The sequence below is a fragment of the Delphinapterus leucas genome, chromosome 1 (assembly GCF_059928025.1).
Source record: "Delphinapterus leucas isolate spDelLeu-1000000601 "Yukka" chromosome 1, BTC_Dleu_Yukka2, whole genome shotgun sequence".
NCBI classification, from domain to species: Eukaryota; Metazoa; Chordata; class Mammalia; order Artiodactyla; family Monodontidae; genus Delphinapterus; species Delphinapterus leucas.
In genome coordinates this window covers 102,282,590-102,301,248 of record NC_143129.1, presented here as the reverse complement: position 1 = coordinate 102,301,248, position 18,659 = coordinate 102,282,590, and the positions used below count along the sequence as shown (strand labels likewise).

Below are 18,659 nucleotides of genomic sequence, written 5' to 3'. Positions count from 1 at the left end.
TTAGTGCCTTTGCCAAATCTAATACTTAAGTCTCAAGTTCTTTGCAAGGTAGAAAAAGTTGGGGGAAAGGTAATTAAGTGGTAAAAGCCAGAGAACTTTGTATTTACACAAGCACCTCATCACACTATCTTAACATGACAGATTAAGTGCCTCATCCAAAAAACAGTAATACAGTGAGTACAAGGATACAATCTACTAAGTCAACAATTTAATCTAAGTCATATCAGTGCTGACTGTTGCACTTAGGTAAGTCATATGATAAAGAACAGAGGGCCCAAGAGAACCCAGTCCCAGCATTATGAAGACACAAGTATTAAGGGAAAGTATGTGAAAGAGGAGTGGGTGCAAAAAAAAGAACAGAAAATGAGAATTGGATAGATGTGGGGAGAGCAAGGAGGGCCAGGCTAGAAGTAAAAGGTCAACTTTTTTACTTTGATAAGTCTTCAGTTACTGAATAAATATAAAACGCTATGCCGTACAGGCTATTCTGAGATTATACTTACCAGATAAGTCTTCAGTTACTGAATAAATATAAAACGCGATGCCGTACAGGCTATTCTGAGATTATACTTACCAGCAGTTGTGTTCAGCAGCTGATGTGGATGGTTATACTTGAATGAAGGATAACCAAAGAAAGACACATAGTTTGGTTTCAAAACATGAATATTACCACATGTTTGAAAGTAGCGGACACAAATCTAGAGATGGGAAAACAAAACAGTCAAAGGTTTTATAAATGATCTTAATGGCGTATCTCTAAGTACATACTGAATTTCAAGTCTATTCTAAAAGTAGAACAATCATTATCACGATATAAACAATATGAAATTAGGCTGAAATCAGAACACTTGGCATCAGTGACAAGTTTCTGGTTAAGAAAACAAAGGAATTCAAACCCTAGCACACAGAATATTTTCTTGCTCTTTTGTTTATTTATTTATTTTGGCCATGCCGCGAGGCATGAGGTAGTTCCCCAACCAGGGATTGAACCTGTGCCCCCTGCAGTGGAAGCAGGGAGTCCTAACCACTGGATCGCCAGGGAATTCCCTTGTTTAGTAAAATTATATCCTGATTTGTCCACATGCTTATGATCCTTGCCTAAAATTCCCTACAGAAGTAAAAAAGTTTTAACAATGTTTTCTATATAAACACAACAGCCTGTAGGTGTATTTGAGTCATTAAAGGCTTCCTGAAATAAAACAACTAAAGAATTCAAAAGTGACTGCTAGCAGGCTTCCCTGGTGGCGCAGTGGTTAAGAATCCACCCGCCAATGCAGGGGACACGGGTCTGGGAAGATCCCACATGCGGCGGAGCAACTAAGCCTGTGTGCCACACTACTGAAGCCCATGCTCTAGAGCCCGCAAGCCACAACTACTGAAGCCCGCGTGCCTACAGCCTGTGCTCCGCAACAAGAGAAGCCACCGCAATGAGAAGCCCACGCACCACAATGAAGAGTAGACCCCGCTCGCCGTGAAAGCCTGAGTGCAGCAACGAAGACCCAACGCAGCCAAAAATAAATAAATAAATAATCACTTCTTTATTCTTAAAAAAAGTGACTCCTTTAGCATCTAAAGACACTGAAAAACACACATAGTATTGTCCTCAAAGGTTTTCTTATCATAATTTATAGATGACTCTTTAGATTTAACTATTGATATTTTATATAAAATCCTAATATAATAAAATACAATGTTACAGAAATAAGTAAGACTGAATGTATTTCATTTGATATATCAAAACCTAAGTGTGTGAAAGGTACAATATTTTATTTTGAAAGTTAACATTTCAATGTTATTAATACCTGATAAACTACATCACACTTTTTTTAAAAAAAATTATACAATTTTTAAAGGTTACAGTCCATTTACAGTTCTTACAAAATTTTGGCTATATTCCCCATGTTGTACAATACAACCTTGAGCCTATCTTACACCCATAAGTTTGTATCTCCCACACCGTCACCCCTATATTGCCCTCCCTCCTACTGGAAACCACTAGCTTGTTCTCTATATCTGTGAGTCTGCTGCTTTTTTGTTCTATTCACTAGTTTGTTGTATTTTTTAGATTTCACACATAAGTGATTACATACAGTACTTTTCTTTCTCTGACTTACTTCACTTAGCATAATGCTTTTCAAGTCCATTCATGTTGCTGCAAATGGCAAAATTTCATTCTTTTTTATGACTGAATAGTATTCCATTACATACATATAGATAGATACATAAATATATGTATGTATATCACATCTTCTTGATCCATTCATCTGTTGGTGGGCACTTAGGTTGCTTCCATATCTTGGTAATTGTAAATAATGCTGCTATGAACATTACAGTGCATATATCTTTTCAAATTAGTGTTTTGTTTTTTTTGGATATGTACCCAGGAGCGGCATTGCTGGGTCATATGGTAGTTCTATTTTTAGTTTTTTGGAGAAACCTCCATACTGTTTTCCACAGTGGCTGCACCAATTTACATTTCCACCAGCAGTATACAAGGGTTCCCTTTTCTCCACAACCTTGCCAACGTTTGTTATTGGTGTTCTTTTTGATGATAGCCATTTTGACAGGTGTGAGGTGATATCTCATTGTGGTTTTAGTTTGCATTTGCCTGATGATAAGTGGTGTTGAGCATCTTTCATGTGCCTGTTGGCCATCTGCATTTCTTCTTTGAAAAAATGTCTATTCAATTCTGCCCATTTTTTAATGTTGAGTTGTATGATTTGCCTTGATCAAATTTATCAAAGGGAGCAGTGGAAGGAGCTCAAGGACCAAACTGTTGATGACTGTAAATGTCAAATTAAGGAGTCTGAACTCATACATTATGGGTTATTGAAGAAAAAGGATTAATCGTCCAACAAACGAAAGTCCAGGACCAGATGGCTTCACAGGTGAATTCTATCAAACATTTAGAGAAGAGCTAACACTGATCCTTCTCAAACTCTTCCAAAAAATTGCAGAGGAAGGAACACTCCCAAACTCATTCTATGAGATCACTATTACCCTGATACCAAAACCAGACAAAGATACTACAAAAAAACAAAATTACAGACCAATATCACTGATGAATATATAGGCAAAAATCCTCAACAAAATACTGGCAAACAGAATCCAACGACACATTAAAAGGATCATACACCATGATCAAGTGGGATTTATCCCAGGGATGCAAGGATTCTTCAATATACTCAAATCAATCAATGTGATACACCATAGTAACAAATTGAAGATTAAAACCATATGATCATCTCAACAGATGCAGAAAAAGCTTTTGACAAAATTCAACACCAATTTGTGATAAAAACTCTCCAGAAAGTGGGTATACAGGGAACCTACCTCAACATAATAAAGGCCATATATGACAAACCCATAGCAAACATCATTCTCAATGGTGAAAAACTGAAAGTATTTCCTCTAAGAAAAGGAACAAGACAAGGATGTCCACTCTCACCGCTATTATTCAACATAGTTTTGGAAGTCCTAGCCACGGCAATCAGAGAAGAAAAAGAAATAAAAGGAATACAAATTGGAAAAGAAGAAGTAAAACTGTCACTGTTTGCAGGTGACATGATACTATACATAGAGAATCCTAAAGTTGCCACCAGAAAACTACTAGAGCTAATCAATGAATTTGGTAAAGTAGCAGGATACAAAATTAATGCACAGAAATCTCTTGCATTCCTATACACTAATGATGAAAAATCTGAAAGAGAAATTAAGGAAACACTCCCACTTACCACTGCAACAAAAAGAATAAAATACCTAGGAATAAACCTGCCTAGGGAGACAAAAGACCTGTATGCAGAAAACTATAAGACACTGATGAAAGAAATTAAAGATGATACCAACAGACAGAGAGATATACCACGTTCTTGGATTGCAAGAATCAATATTGTGAAAATGACTATACTACCCAAAGTGATCTACAGATTCAATGCAATCCCTATCAAATTACCAATGGCATTTTTTACAGAACTAGAACAAAAAATCTTAAAATTTCTATGGAGACACAAAAGACCCCGAATAGCCAAAGCAGTCTTGAGGGATAAAAATGGAGCTGGAGGAATCAGACTCCCTGACTTCAGACTATACTACAAAGCTACAGTCATCAAGACAATATGCTACTGGCACAAAAACAGAAACATAGATCAATGGAACAAGATAGAAAGCCCAGAGATAAACCCACACACATATGGTCATCTTATCTTTGATAAAGGTAGCAAGAATATACAGTGGAGAAAAGACAGCATCTTCAATAAGTGGTGCTGGGAAAACTGGACAGCTACATGTAAAAGAATGAAATTAGAACACTCCCTAACACCATACACAAAAATAAACTCAAAATGGATTTGAGACCTTAATGTAAGACCGGACACTATAAAACTCTTAAAGGAAAACATAGGAAGAGCACTCTTTGACATAAATCACAGCAAGATCTTTTTGGATCCACCTCCTAGAGTAATGGAAATAAAAACAAAAATAAACAAATGGGACCTAATGAAACTTAAAAGCTTTTGCACAGCAAAGGAAACCATAAACAAGACAAAAAGACAACCTTCAGAATGGGAGAAAATATTTGCCAATGAACCAACAGACAAAGGATTAATCTCCAAAATATATAAACAGCTCATACAGCTCAATATTAAAAAAATAAACAACCCAATCCAAAAATGGGCAGAAGACCTAAATAGACATTTCTCCAAAGAAGACATACAGATGGCCAAGAAGCACATGAAAAGCTGTTCAACATCACTAATTATTAGAGAAATGCAAATCAAAACTACAATGAGGTATCACCTCACACCAGTTAGAATGGGCATCATCAGAAAATCTACAAACAACAAATGCTGGAGAGGGTGTGGAGAAAACGGAACCCTATTGCACTGTTGGTGGGAATGTAAATTGATACAGCCACTATGGAGAACAGTATAGAGGTTCCTTAAAAAAGTAAAAATAGAATTACCATATGATCCAGCAATCCCACTACTGGGTATATACCCAGAGAAAACCATAATTCAACAAGACACATGCACCTCAATGTTCATTGCAGCACTATTTGCAATAGCCAGGTCATGGAAGCAAACTAAGTGCCCAAAGATAAAGAAGTGTGGTACATATATACAATGGAATATTACTCAGCCATAAAAAGGAACGAAATTGGGACATTTGTTGAGACGTGGCTGGATCTAGAGATTGTCATACAGAGTGAAGTAAGTCAGAAAGAGAAAAACAAATATCGTATATTAACTCATATATGTGGAATGTAGAAAAATGGTACAGATGAACCAGTTTGCAGGGCAGAAATTGAGACACAGATGTAGCGAACAACCGTATGGACACCAAGGGGGGAAAGCAGCGGGGCGGTGGAGATGGTGGTGTGATGAATTGGGAGATTGGGATTGACATGTATACACTGATGTGTATAAAATGGATGACTAATAAGAACCTGCTGTATAAAAAAATAAATTAAATGAAAGCATAAAAAAAAGAAATTAATCTAGGGGTGTGGGTGTGTTAGATTATAACAGGTAAAGCTTGGAGAGAAAGGACAAAGTTAAGGAACAATTATTGTATTTGAGGCATGAAATGACAGGCTCCTGGCTGAGAAGATTTAAAGTAGAAAAAGAAAGCAAGCAACATAAGGGCAATAGGCATTATGTGATAAATAGCGATTGAGTGGCTATTAAGAGAAAGCTAAAACACATTAGTGAAGGTGCCGACTAAAGGTATAAAAAGGAAAACAGAAGGATAAAAATGGAAGGGAGGGGCTTTGCTTGTGGCACAGTGGTTAAGAATCTACACAGGTTCGAGCCCTGGTGCGGGAAGATCCCACATGCTGCAGAGCAACTAAGCCCGTGCGCCACAACTGAGCCTGTGCTCTAGAGCCTGTGAGCCACAACTACTAAGCCCACGTGCCTCGAGACCGTGCTCCACAACAAGAGAAGCCACCACAATGAGAAGCCTGCGCACCGCAACTGAAGAGTAGCCCCCACTCGTCGCAACTAGAGAAAGCCCACGCACAGCAATGAAGACCCCACGCAGCCAAAAATAAATAGATAAATAAATTTATTTTAGAAAAATGGAAGGGAGAAGGAGAAAAAAATAATTTTTCAAGTATGAAAGACGTTGTCTTCTACAAACAACACACAAAAAGATACAAAGTAATGAAAAGGCGGTTTAGCAGATTCACATAATAAGGAAATAAATTAGTAATAATTCAGCAGGCAGTTGTTGAGCATACCTAAAGACAGGATTGTTCTGTGCTCGAGAATTCAAAGCTAAATAAGATGTAGAATACAGTCTCTGAATTCAAATTGCTTACACTTTACTGCAGGAAGACAGACGAAATAGAAAAATTCAAGATAACACGGTAAATTAATCAAGAGTCAAATGCATGATGCCGTAGGGAAGTATAAGCACAACATAATAAGGCTTTCTTAATAATTTACTATAGGTGATAAGACCTCTTGTTGCTTATGATTTTTTATAACATATGGAAAAAATAGACTTTTTTTTACTGAGTCGTTCAACAAATGTTTATTGAGTACCTACTATGTGCCAGGCATTTAGGATTAGAGAACAAAATTGATGTGATTCCTTCCCTTATGGAAGGTATAGTCCACACTGTGAAAGATAAAAGCAAGTAAACAGGTGATTACAACAGTGTTATAATGGCGGGGATAGTGTTAAGAAAACACAAAGGAGGGAACCTATCTGGAGAAAGTGAAGTAAGACCTAAGGATGAGTAGGAGTCACCCAGGGGGTGAGATGTGTTGCAGAGAAGTCTATAGGGGAGTAAGGCAAGAGTCTTTAAAGCAGAGGAAATAGACGTGCAAAGGTCTGGAGTCAAGAGAGAGAAAACAGCCTGTGTTCAATTAACTGAAATTGTTCAATATACTTCTAGTGTAGTTTAGTGTGAGCTAAGGTTGAAGTGTCAGAGTGGGGACTGGGTAGTTAGGTTTTAGCAAGGAATGAAGCTGGAGAGTTTGGAAGGATCCAGATCATATATTGCTTCATAGTCATTTGAATTCTGAACATTTTGCTGAGAGCAGTTTTAAGCAAGGAAATGACATTCTCAAATTTGTGTCCTACTTTATAAGATCACTCTGGCTACACTATGGAGAACGGGTTAGAGAGGCACAAGATTAGAGGCAGAAAGTCCAACTTAGAAGGTCCAGGATATCTGCAGCTGGAGACAGCTTGGAGAAAAATGACTAGATTTTTGAGATTTACAGGCTAGAATCAAGAGAAACAGGTTTGAGGGTTTAGTTCCAGAGCCTAGAGTCTGATGTTCCTCGGAGACATTATAACAGTCACTGTGAGGTGGCTAAAGGCTAGTCCTTCCAAGCTCCCTTGTGCTAGCAGTGGCCAAGTAACACAGTTCTAGCCAGTGAGTCTGGATGGTACCACCACTTCCTCCTTACTGCCCTGAATACAAAGTTGTGGCAGCCCTCTTGTGACCCTGAGGGAAAGGCCAAAGGAATTGCTAAAATGACAACCCTGATAATGATGAGCCACTTAATCAATCCCAGCTGCCATCTATCTTTCAGATGCTTTGTATACACAGATACTTGATTTCCTACTTATTGGTTGGGTTTACTACTTACAGCTGAGTAACACCTAAACTACATGCAATTTGAAGATTTCCAGGACAGTGAGATATATGGGTCTGCAGTAAAGCTGGCTGGAAGACTGGGGAACTCCAGGAATCATCAGCATATAAATGGCAACTAAATTTGAAGAAGTGGATGAGGTAACCCTGGAAGCGCAAGAAGCACACAGAGGGGCAAAGTCAGAACCCTTAAAAACACCAATATTTAAAAGTTAGGCAAGGAAAGAGGAGGAGGTTGGGATAAAGTGTTCAAAGATGTAGGAAAAAGAATACCAGGAAGCTGGTGTCATAGAAGCCAAGCATGGAGAGCTTTCCAAAGAAGGGAGGCCAATACCCACTAAGGTGCTGCTGAGAAGAGCTTTCTTCTCTTGGTTACCTGCTACTTAGCTTTCACAAATCTCAAATTATACAGTATCCTCTGGGAACTCTCTGACCCCCCAAGATCCCTCTTATGTGTCTCTGTAGCTCTAGGCACTTGTTCCATCTTCTCATGCTGTGCTGTAATTGCTTGTCTTGTCTATCTCTGCCTTTCTTCCCCGTGCCACACCACAAGGCTGTAATTAAACCCTGAGGGGGCAGAAATCAGTGTGTCTTATTCATATTTGCACCCCCAATTCCTAGCACAGTACCTGGTACATAGCAGGCTCTTGGAAGGTTTTGTAAGATCAGGGGCCCAACACTGTAGGAAAATTCTGAAGAGGGGACCCAGGAAGAAAAACGCTATGCAAATAGGATGAAACACTATGATTATTGGGATGTTAATCATTTGGTGCTAGAAGACTGTGTGAAAGGGGAGAAATGAAGGAAAAATGGTGGTGGGTCTTAGCTCTGGTGATTTAAAAGGTTGGAAAGATACTGGTGCAAATGTAGGAGATAGGTTTAAACCCAAAGAACAAAGCTCGAGCCTCTCAGCTGCTTGGAGGCAAGGACCTATGGTGTTACGCTTTCCTTGCCCAGTCTCTTTCTCTAGACTGTAAATTCCTTGAGGGCAGGGGTCGTATTATCAGTGTCTGAAACTAAGGGGTGCTCAATAAATGTTTACTGAATATAGTATATCTCTGTTTCCCCAGTGCCTACCACAATGCCCGGCACCCGGATGGTGCTCAATGAAAGGCTACTGAACGAAAGGATAGCTGGGCTTCGGGTGCAGATGAAGCGGGAGGGCGGCCGAGTCACGACATAAGTGCGCCCAGGTAAGGAGAGAGAGTGGGTTTCCAGACAGGTTGAGCGCCACCTTCGCTGCCCTTCGTTTTGCATACATCCCTCCACCTCTCCATCACGCGAGCCCTGTACGCGAAGCACTAGGAGGACAAAGTAACACACCTCTCCCGGGTGACTCCGAACAAATCACTCCTTCCCGACCTCAGATCTGCCCAACCTGCTTACCAGACGCCCGGCAGTCCGGCTCCAGGTCCTCAGCACACACGCTGCAGCCATCTTACTCCGGAAATGACAATTGCTCGGAGGTTGGAGGAGTTGCCTGCGCGGGGGACCTATTGGGAGCCGGGAAACGAGCCTTCCCCTGAGGCCTGAGCGGCCAATGGAGAGCGAAGGAACGAGCCTCCCACCCAACAGCCAGTCAGGGAGCGGGGCGGGGCTGAGATAACCGTGGGGGTGGGGTGGGGAAGCCCTGCGGAGTGGGAGAAGAGACAAGTGGGGAGGAGGGCTGCCCAAATTTAGTTTCAGGGACAAAGTTGGGTAAGGCACAGCTGTGTAAGTACATGTGCGCCAACGATCATATTTTCAGTGCAAGTAATGGGGGAGATGGAGTATGTTACGGAAGCAAAGGAAGGGCACTCACCTGGAGAAATTTACGTTGAAGTAAGGTCTGAGGGGTAAGTAGGAGAAAGCAAAAACAAAAACAAAAACCTTCCTTCAGCTTGTATTGTAACTGCTTGATTACAGAAAATGGGACATTTCTATACTTTGTAGCAAGGATCTGTACCGCTAGTTGAGTCAAGTCTATACTGGAATACTTTCCCATGACGGGCATTTCTTACTCGCATTGTGTTCTTGGTTACCGAAACTGGCCTTTCGATTTTTTATTTTTTTCATGGACGATAAACAAGGTTACCATAATGTCTAAGACAAATGTCATCGCCATTATCTTTCCTTTTTAGGGAATCTGTCAGATGTAGCTGCCCAGCATATGCAAGAATGTCAGACATACTACCTGTATTTATTTGCCTCTTGGAGAAATGTCAAATTGAGGTTAGTGGAACTGGTAAAGAAAAGATCAGAGCTCTAATGGTCAATCCTCCTCACAGCAACTAAGAAACCAATTTCTAGAAATGTCCACGATGATATTTGTCTGTTCTTCCTCTTAAAAGGGAATGAAAATCTGTACAGATGTCTAAAGAATTACAGAGAACAAAACCGGAACAAAGGCAAAATCATAAATTCTCAACACTGAAGATTAGTGGCCGTAAAACAAAATCTCAGGTACTTCACAAATTCACTGTCGGATATTACTCAAACTCACACTTTTTATTTTGCTTTATTTGCCTTTCAGTGTATTTCACACACACACACACACACACACACACACACAAACTGTAAGCAATAGATTTAAATCATAACCTTTATAAGAAAACCTGGGATAGTCAAAGAACTTTGATTTTTTTTAACTTTCCCACTAACAAAACATTTTATAGGCACAAATAATATATTTCATGATACTACATGCATGTGTTTGTATAAAAAGATTAAGTAGCTGTGCCTTTGAATTGAATTATTTTTCTTCCCAGAGCCCCTATACTACCTTCTTCCTCTTAACTTTCCCTTTGACTCTACATTCTCTTAAGGAAATGTCTAGTTTACTTCTTTTCTTTTATACTCTTTACCTCAACATGATTACTGCTTCCAAATTCAGTATGGTATGTTTCCTTATCCTTCCTTCCAACATCAAGAGATATGCCACATAGTCACTAGTTAATCCTTTCACTTGAGCTCGAAAGAACCAAATAACCCATTTCTTCTCTTTTTAAAAATTTAATTGAGGGAATTCCCTGGTGGTCTAGTGGTTAGGATTCTGAGCTTCCACTGTAGGGGGCCTGGGTTTGATCTCTGGTGGGGGAACTACGATCCCACAAGCTGCGCCGGTGCAGCCAAATAATAATAATAATAATAATTGAATGATTGATTGTTACCTGGAAATTCTACTCTTAGGTATCTACCCAAGAGAAATAAAAACATATGTCCACATAAAGACTAGTACAAGAATGTTCTTAACAGCCTTATTTATATTAGCCAAAACCTAGAAACTGCCCAAATGTCCTCCATACGTAAATGAATAAACAAACTGTGGTGTATTCATATAATGGAATATTATTCATCACTAGCAATGACTGAAGTAATGATACATGCTTTAACATGAATGAACCTCAAAAATATTATGCTAAGTAAAAGGAGCCAGATCCAGAAGGTCACATATTGCCTGATTCCATTTGTATGGAATGTCCAGAGAAGGCAAATCTATAGAGACAGAAAGCAGATTAGTGGTTGCCTAGCACTGGGGGTGAGAATGGGGAATGACTGCAAAGGGGCAAGAGAAAGATTTTTGTGAACAATACGGAGATTTTTAATATATTTACAAAGTTGTAAAACCATTACCACCATCTAATTCCAGAACATTTTCATCACCTCCCGAAAGAAACCCCATGCCTATTAGCAATCAATTCCCATTCTGGAACTCCCTCCCACCCCTGAATCCCTGATACTACTCGTCTACTTTCTGACTCTATAAATTTACCTGTTCTGGACATTTCATATAAAAGGAATCATACAATATGTGGCTTTTATGACTAGCTAATGTTCTCAGGGTTCATCTATTTTACACATGTATCGGTGCTTTACTCCTTTTTATGGCCGAATAATATTTCATTTTCCAGATATAAATATTTTTGTTTATCCACTCATCAGTCAATAGATATTTGGGTTGTTTCCACTTTTGGGCTATTGTGAATGCTGCTATGAACATTAATGTGCAAGTTTTTGTGTAGATATGTGTTTTATATTTCTTGGGTGTATACCTAAGAGTTGAATTGCTGGGTTGCACGATAACCGTATGTTTAATACTTTGAGGAACTGCCAGACTGTTTTCAAAGGTGGCTGCACCATTTCACATTCTCACTAGCAGTGTATGAAGGTCCTGGTTCCTTCACATCCTCATCAACTCTTGTTATTGTCTGTCTTTTTCATTATAACCATGCGAGTGGATATAAAGTGATATTGAAACGGAGCAGGACCCTACGGTCCTTGCCCCCCGCCCCCCCCATATCCTCAGCCTGCCTTTTGTCTGTGGAAACACTTTAGCCAAAGAATAAGTTTAATCAGAGAAGTGAGAAAATGCAGAAACAAAGGAAAACAGTCAAAGGAGACCAAATAATAATAGTTTAATCATTAAGCATAGTCAAGGACCTTTATTTCCTCCTTAAGGGCTATAGATAATATTCTGGGCCATATCCTGTGAGCTGTTTTGCAGCTACTGAAGCCCCCACCAGGTGAAGGAGGATGACTACATGATGACCAAACTGAAGCCATGACATAAGCTTCCACAGTTCTGAGAACTGGCCTCAAAGAAATGGGAACAAACCCTGGAACTAAAGATTAATCAGTAATCTTGAAACAACCAAGATGATGCTGATCAGACCACCACATTACTTATTTCAAGATGACTGTCAGAGCTGACCATGCTGTTCTGCTCCCTCCCTCTGCCTATACAGCCCTGAAACTCCCCTTTAAAAGCCCCTGTCCCCTGAGCAACAATCAGGAGCTGGTTCTCTTGCAGGAGTCCACCCCCCGGTTGCCGGCCTCCGAAATAAAGCAAACTTTCCTTTCCTACCAACACTTGCCTCTCAAGAATTGAGAGAATTGTCTTTGAATTATCTTTCACGTGGTGTTCAGTAATATTTCATTGTGATTTTGATTTGCGTTTCACTAATGACGAATGACGCTGAACATCTTTTCATGTGCTTATTGGCCATTTGTATATCTTCTTTGGAGAAATGTCTATTCAAATCCTTTGCCCATTTAAAAATTGGGTTGTCTTTTTATTTTGGCATTGTAATAGTTCTTTATATATTCTAGATACTAGACTCATCAGATATATGACTTACAAATATTTTCTCCCATTCTTTTTTTTTTTTTGGCGGTACGCGGGCCTCTCACTGTTGTGGCCTCTCCCGTTGCGGAGCACAGGCTCCGGACGCGCAGGCTCAGCGGCCATGGCTCACGGGCCTAGCTGCTCCGCGGCATGTGGGATCTTCCCGGACCGGGGCACGAACCTGTGTCCCCTGCATCGGCAGGTGGACTCTCAACCACTGCGCCACCAGGGAAGCCCTCTCCCATTCTTTAGTTTGTCTTTTCACTTTCCTGATAGTAACCTTTGAAGTACAAAAGTTTTTTTATTTTAATTAAATTGAAGTCCAATTTATTTTTAAAAAATTGTGCTTCGGGTGTCATAGCTCAGAAGCCATCAACTAATCCAAGGTTATGAAGAGTTACATCTATATCGTCTTCTAAAAGTTTTATAGTTTTAGCTCTTATATTTAGGGCTTTGACCCATTTTTAGTTAATTTTTAAAATATTATGGGAGATATTTAAGTCTTTAAATCATCTTGAAATGGTTTTTGTGTATGGTGTGAAATACAAATCCAATTTCATTTTTTCTTACAGTTAACCTGTTGTTTCCACACCGTAAACTGAAGAGTTCTTCTTTTCCCACTGATCTGCCATCTCATCTGTCAAAGAAATCAGTTTAAGGGCTCTAAGTAATCTATTTATCACTGTACCAATCTCACATTATCTTAATTAGTGTAGAGAAATAACTGAGGACATGGAAAGGAGACTTGACCCATGAGCCCCCCCCCTCCCGGCTAACCGGGGGCGTGCGAATAAGCCAGAACTGCAAACAGTCCTGGATGCTTTGGGCACTGATCCATGAAATGTCCTCGGTATAATCAGAATAATGGGAACACAAGGAAATGTCCTTGTGCTGCTTTTGAGCTCAAGGACGAAGCACAGCATGTCTTCAAGAAAGCCCATTGTTGCTTGTATAATCAGTGAAAGCATATGTAGCTGCTTTGGCATTTCTGGAATGTTAAGAAAACAAATCTTAAGGTGTAAACATAGATAATGCTTAAATAAAAGTCACCACAGCAGGATGAGACGGCGCTGTACTGCCTGAGCGAGCAGCAGCCCTCTACTGTTGTGTTTCTGCACAATTCATCTCGTGTGATGAGCTTACTTTCAGCCCTGTCATAAGAAACTACAACATTTGGCGCCCGAACAGGGACCTGAAGGTAAGTCTCGAGGTCACGCGGGACCGAAGGGGATTTTTGTACGCTAAAGAGTAAAGCGAAACCTTCGGGAAGAGTAGAGTCATGGGGAATTCTCCCTCAGTGGAATGTCACTACATTAGACTCCTGAAATAGTTATTACGGAGTTCTGGAGTGAAAGTGAAACAAGAATCTTTTGATGAATTGTTTGCGGAGATTCGTAAACATTGTTACTGGTTTCAACCTACTGGTCATAACCAGTTGAATTTAAAAGTTTGGAAACAGGTTATGCGAGCATTAAGAAGAGCTCATCAGTATGGAGACCCTATATCTGTCCGTGTCTGGTCTCTCTGTAATCTAATTTCTCTTGCCCTGGAATCATTACAATCTGAGACTGAAAGTGAAAATGGGGCGCGCCCTCAGCGTCCGAATTCTGCTCCCGATCACTCTGCTACTTTTCGTACTCTGTCCCGTGAATCTCCCATAGAGGACCTTCCTCCGCCTCCTCCTCTTATGTCTGAGACAGGAGAGGATTTTTCGGGCTCCAGTGATGAAGGGGCTCTTTCTGATGATGATAAAGGTCGGGAGCAAGCTAGTAAACAAAATGAGATGCCACTTTCTCAACAGAATGAGATTTCTGATATACTTTCAAAGTTGAAAAATTTGATGGCTAAATTGGAAGAAAATAAAAACAATGCTACCACCCCTTCATATCAGGAGCCATGTCCTACTATTCCTTCGGCTCCTCCTTTAGAATTAGCAGCTTATCCTGTTGGAGCCTCTCGTCAGTTTCGATTTCCTCTAAAACCTGAATGTAATAAACTTTTATTGGAAGAAGAGATGAATAAGGAAGAAAAACAATATTCTGAACCATTTTTTGCTTTCCCTATTGTTAGACAAGCTATGCCTGCTAACGATCAATTCCCGAATGGATATATGAATGTTGAGTATAACCCTCATGATTTTAAAATTTTAAAAATGCTAAAAGAAGCCATTAATGCATATGGGATGCATTCTAATTATGTTCAAGGACTTTTGTCTGGGTATGCTTCCAAAAACATATTAATTCCTCAGGATTGGGAGGCACTTGCCAGGACTGTTCTTGAACCTGGACAATATATGCAGTTTAAGACTTGGTGGAAAGAAGAAGCTGAAAACATGGCAAGGACTAATGTGGCCCGTAATCCTCCAGGGCCACTTTTAGATGAATTAATAGGAGCAGGCGCATTTAGTAATGTACAAGCTCAAGCTGAATTTGACGATTTACGAATCATTCAAATACGTATGTGTTGTTTGCGAGCATGGCTACGAGTGGAACCCCCTGGAAAAACAGCACAATCTTTTACTAAGTTAATGCAAGGGCCTGGTGAGCCTTACACAGATTTCTTGTCTAGATTGCGTGCAGCCATTCAAAGAGCTGTAGCACAAATAGACGTGCAAGATTTATTATTACAATCCTTGGTCTTTGAGAATGCAAATCCTGAATGCTAGAAGGCATTGCAGCCTTTACGAGCTGTAAACGCTCCACTTGAAGAGTATATAAAAGCTTGCCATGATATTGGATCTCCTACTTATCATGCCAATTTACTTGCAGCTGCCATAACTGGAGGGTTGAAAGATAATCGTACTAAATGTTACAATTGTGGAAAGTATGGACATATGAGGCGAGATTGTCGAAAAGGGCAAGGCCAAATATCAAAACAGGTTAAGAATGAACAGCCACCTGGTATGTCGCCGGTGTGGTAAAGGACAACACTGGACTAATGAATGCCGTTCCAAAAGGGATAAGTTAGGAAATCTTTTGCCTCCACGAGATAATGTCTCGGGAAACGGGAAGCTAGGTCCAACCCGGGGCCGCAACAACAATACGGGAAAAGCGACGGTAAATTCTCAACAGTATCCTGTAAGCGATGGCAGCTTTCATCAGACACTACAGGACAATCTCAACATCGGCTCTTAGTTACTGATCTCATGCATGCTACCAGCGGCAGTGCTGCCGTTGACTTAATTGCTCCTCGAGATTATATCCTTACGCCAGCAGGAGGAGTTCACAAATTAGCTACAGGAGTTTATGGGCCTATACCTGCAGGAACCGTGGGACTATTATTAGGACGAAGTAGTTTGACTCTGCAGGGTGTAACAGTTCATACTGGAGTTATTGATGAGGATTATAATGGAGAAATTTCTATTATGATTTCTGTTACAAAACCTATAGAATTTAATAAAGGACAAAGAATTGCTCAATTGTTACTGTTACCATATATAAAACAAGCAGCCGCCCCGGTAAAGCGTACTGGGGGGTTCGGCAGCACGGGAAAAAATGTTTTTTGGCAATCCTTTATCGATGATCAACGTCCCCAATTAACGATTACCTTTAATAATAATGTGAAATGTATGGGCCTTGTTGATACGGGAGCCGATGTGTCTATAATAAAACAGTCTGAATGGCCTTCACTTTAGCTTCATAGAAATTCTGGGTTTTGAGAGGACAAGTACCCTTCACCTCATTCTTTTTAAATTATTCTTGCACTTTTGTTCTTTCATATAAATTTTAGAATTGTCTTGTCAGGCTCCTTAAAAAAGTCCTGTGGGCATTTGATTGGAATTTTATTGAAACTATATTTTCAATAATATATCTAAAGATTCTTTGAGGTTTTCTTTTTTTAACTTTTTATTTTATATTGGAGTACAGTTGATTAACAATGTTGTGTTAGTTGCAGGTGTATAACAAAGTGATTCAGTTATACATATACATGTATCTATTCTTTTTCAAATTCTTTTCCCAGTTAGGTTGTTACAGAATATTGAGCAGAGTTCTCTGTGCTATACAGTAGGTCCTTATTGGTTATCTATTTTAAATATAGCTGTGTGTACATATCAATCCCAAACTCCCTAACTATCCCCCCCCACCATAAGTTCATTCTCTAAGTCTGTGAGTCTGTTTCTGTTCTGTAAATTTGTATCATTTTTTAAAGATTCCGCATATAAGCAATATCATATATGATATTTCTCTTTCTCTGTCTGACTTACTTCACTCAGTATGACAATCTCTAGGTCCATCCATGTTGCTGCAAATGGCATTATTTCTATGTAGGTGATCATATCACCTGTGAATAATGACGGTGTTGTTTTTGTCTGTCCAGTCTTGTGTCTTTCATCTCTTTCTTGTAAAATCTGACTAGACTTCCATCATCTGTTGAAAAGAAGCCATAACTGTGGGTATTACTATCTTGTTTTGATTTTAAAAGGTCTCTTATGTTTTACCATTATTTACTGTTATTAAGAATGAACTTTGCTGTAGAGTTTTCCAGATGTCCTTAATCAAGGGAGTTTACATTTATTCCTAGGTTCATTTGCTTTTGTTTTATCATAAATAGATCTTGATTTTTTTTCAAATGCTTTTTCTTCATCTATTAATGGGATCTTAGGTTTTTGATATAACATCATAACATTTTTCTAATGTTAGAATGATATTCAGTCCCAATTTGGTCATACTGTATAGTATTTCATAAACGTTGTTGGATTTATTTGTTAATATTTTGATTGATCCTGGTGCATCTGAATTTATAAAATTTATAAATTTTTCTTCTCCATGTCATCTTTGTCTGCTTTTGTATCAGAGATTGGGTAAAGTATATGCATTCCCAGGCTTTCTCTGTTACAAAAGTGGTGGAATGTTGGGATTAGGAGACAATTGTGTTCACATCAGAGGACCACGGTTCATATCACAGTATGCTAGTTAACTGTGTGGGCTTGTAGCAAATTGTTTAACACATGCAGCTGTAATTCAGAGTAAAAACTGTAAGTACTTCAGTAGGTTGTAAATGCATGCAGTGGCTAAGTGCTCAATAAATGTTGACTATTTTTTTATGATTTATCATATTCTAATTGGTGCTCCCTCTTTACTTAACTGTAAGATAAGTACAGTACATTATTATCATTAAGAAGAATGACATTATAATTTATCACTTCTCAGTCTCTACAATATACTTCCAATAACTTCGAGGCAGAAAATACCTTACTCTTCTTTGCTTACCTAGAGGCTTGCATATGATTTGGTACTCAGTTAATGTAGGAACTGAACCACAAGCGGAATCAAGAAGCGGGTTGTCGTTCCTGCCCTCCTCTGAAGTGAATTACGTTAGTGGCACTGTTCATTGCAGTCATGAACTTGCACTCATTCTCGGACAAGGTGGCATAACTTTGGCTTTTTTGACCATTATATTACTGACTCTGATTCTATCCTTTTCTACTCATCCCCAAATAAATGGTGTCTAGCAGAAGAAAAAGAGATAATACTCTACACACACACACACACACGAAGAACGAGAGGCTCATGGGTATCATCAATGCACCAGGGACACATTTCAAGGGACAGGCTGCAGAGAAGGCAAACCCGACCAGAGAGAAGGTGGTCGGTGCATTGCAGGGACCTTTCCTACATCTTCAGCTCTGAGAGTCTCCAGTTCTGGGTACGGCAGGATCCCCGAGAAAACAGAGATAAACACAGATGCTTGCACAAGCCTGCGAGACAACTGGAGATCCGACTAGAGTTGAAAGGTAGGCTTTCGGCAATCTGCGCGTTTTGCTGTGTTCAGGGCGCAAGTCTTCCAGGGACACATTTCCTTCCACGCTCCAGGGAACCTCCCCGGCCACCATCCCTCCTGCCGGACAGCTTCCCATTTGCCGGAATTTTATGGGCGCCGCCTCTTTAAGCGCCGCGCGGCGCGCATGCGCCCTGGCTGTGGGCCTGGCAAACCCGGCTTCTGCAC

At 39.8% G+C, this 18,659-nt stretch overlaps 2 protein-coding genes across 6 annotated transcripts in view; one reads left to right on the top strand and one right to left on the bottom strand.

Annotated features, from left to right (window-relative positions):
* The window catches only part of DBT (dihydrolipoamide branched chain transacylase E2), a 45,578-nt gene extending 36,478 nt beyond the window's left edge, over positions 1-9,100 (bottom strand). For all 5 annotated transcript variants that reach the window (XR_016395502.1, XR_016395515.1, XR_016395520.1 and 2 more), the window contains exons 1-2: positions 8,996-9,100; positions 575-698 (exon numbers count right to left, since the gene is read on the bottom strand). Coding sequence is in view for 1 of the 5 variants with exons in the window: in XM_022584237.2 (XP_022439945.1) it covers positions 575-698; positions 8,996-9,046 (175 nt within the window). In the remaining 4 variants the exon portion in view is untranslated. The remainder of the gene's footprint in view (positions 1-574; positions 699-8,995) is intronic.
* On the top strand, positions 9,042-18,490 carry LOC111180116 (endogenous retrovirus group K member 9 Gag polyprotein). Its single transcript, XM_030759971.2, has 4 exons — positions 9,042-9,444; positions 9,730-9,820; positions 9,940-10,051; positions 13,286-18,490. Exon 4 carries the CDS (start codon positions 14,176-14,178, stop codon positions 15,376-15,378), a length of 1,203 nt encoding a protein of 400 aa, XP_030615831.2. The 5' UTR covers positions 9,042-9,444; positions 9,730-9,820; positions 9,940-10,051; positions 13,286-14,175; the 3' UTR covers positions 15,379-18,490.
* The last annotated feature ends 169 nt before the right edge of the window (positions 18,491-18,659 follow it).

Excerpts from the sequence above, each read along its gene's own strand:
- LOC111180116 (XM_030759971.2), top strand. The coding sequence starts at position 14,176 with ATGCGAGCATTAAGAAGAGCTCATCAGTATGGAGACCCTATATCTGTC.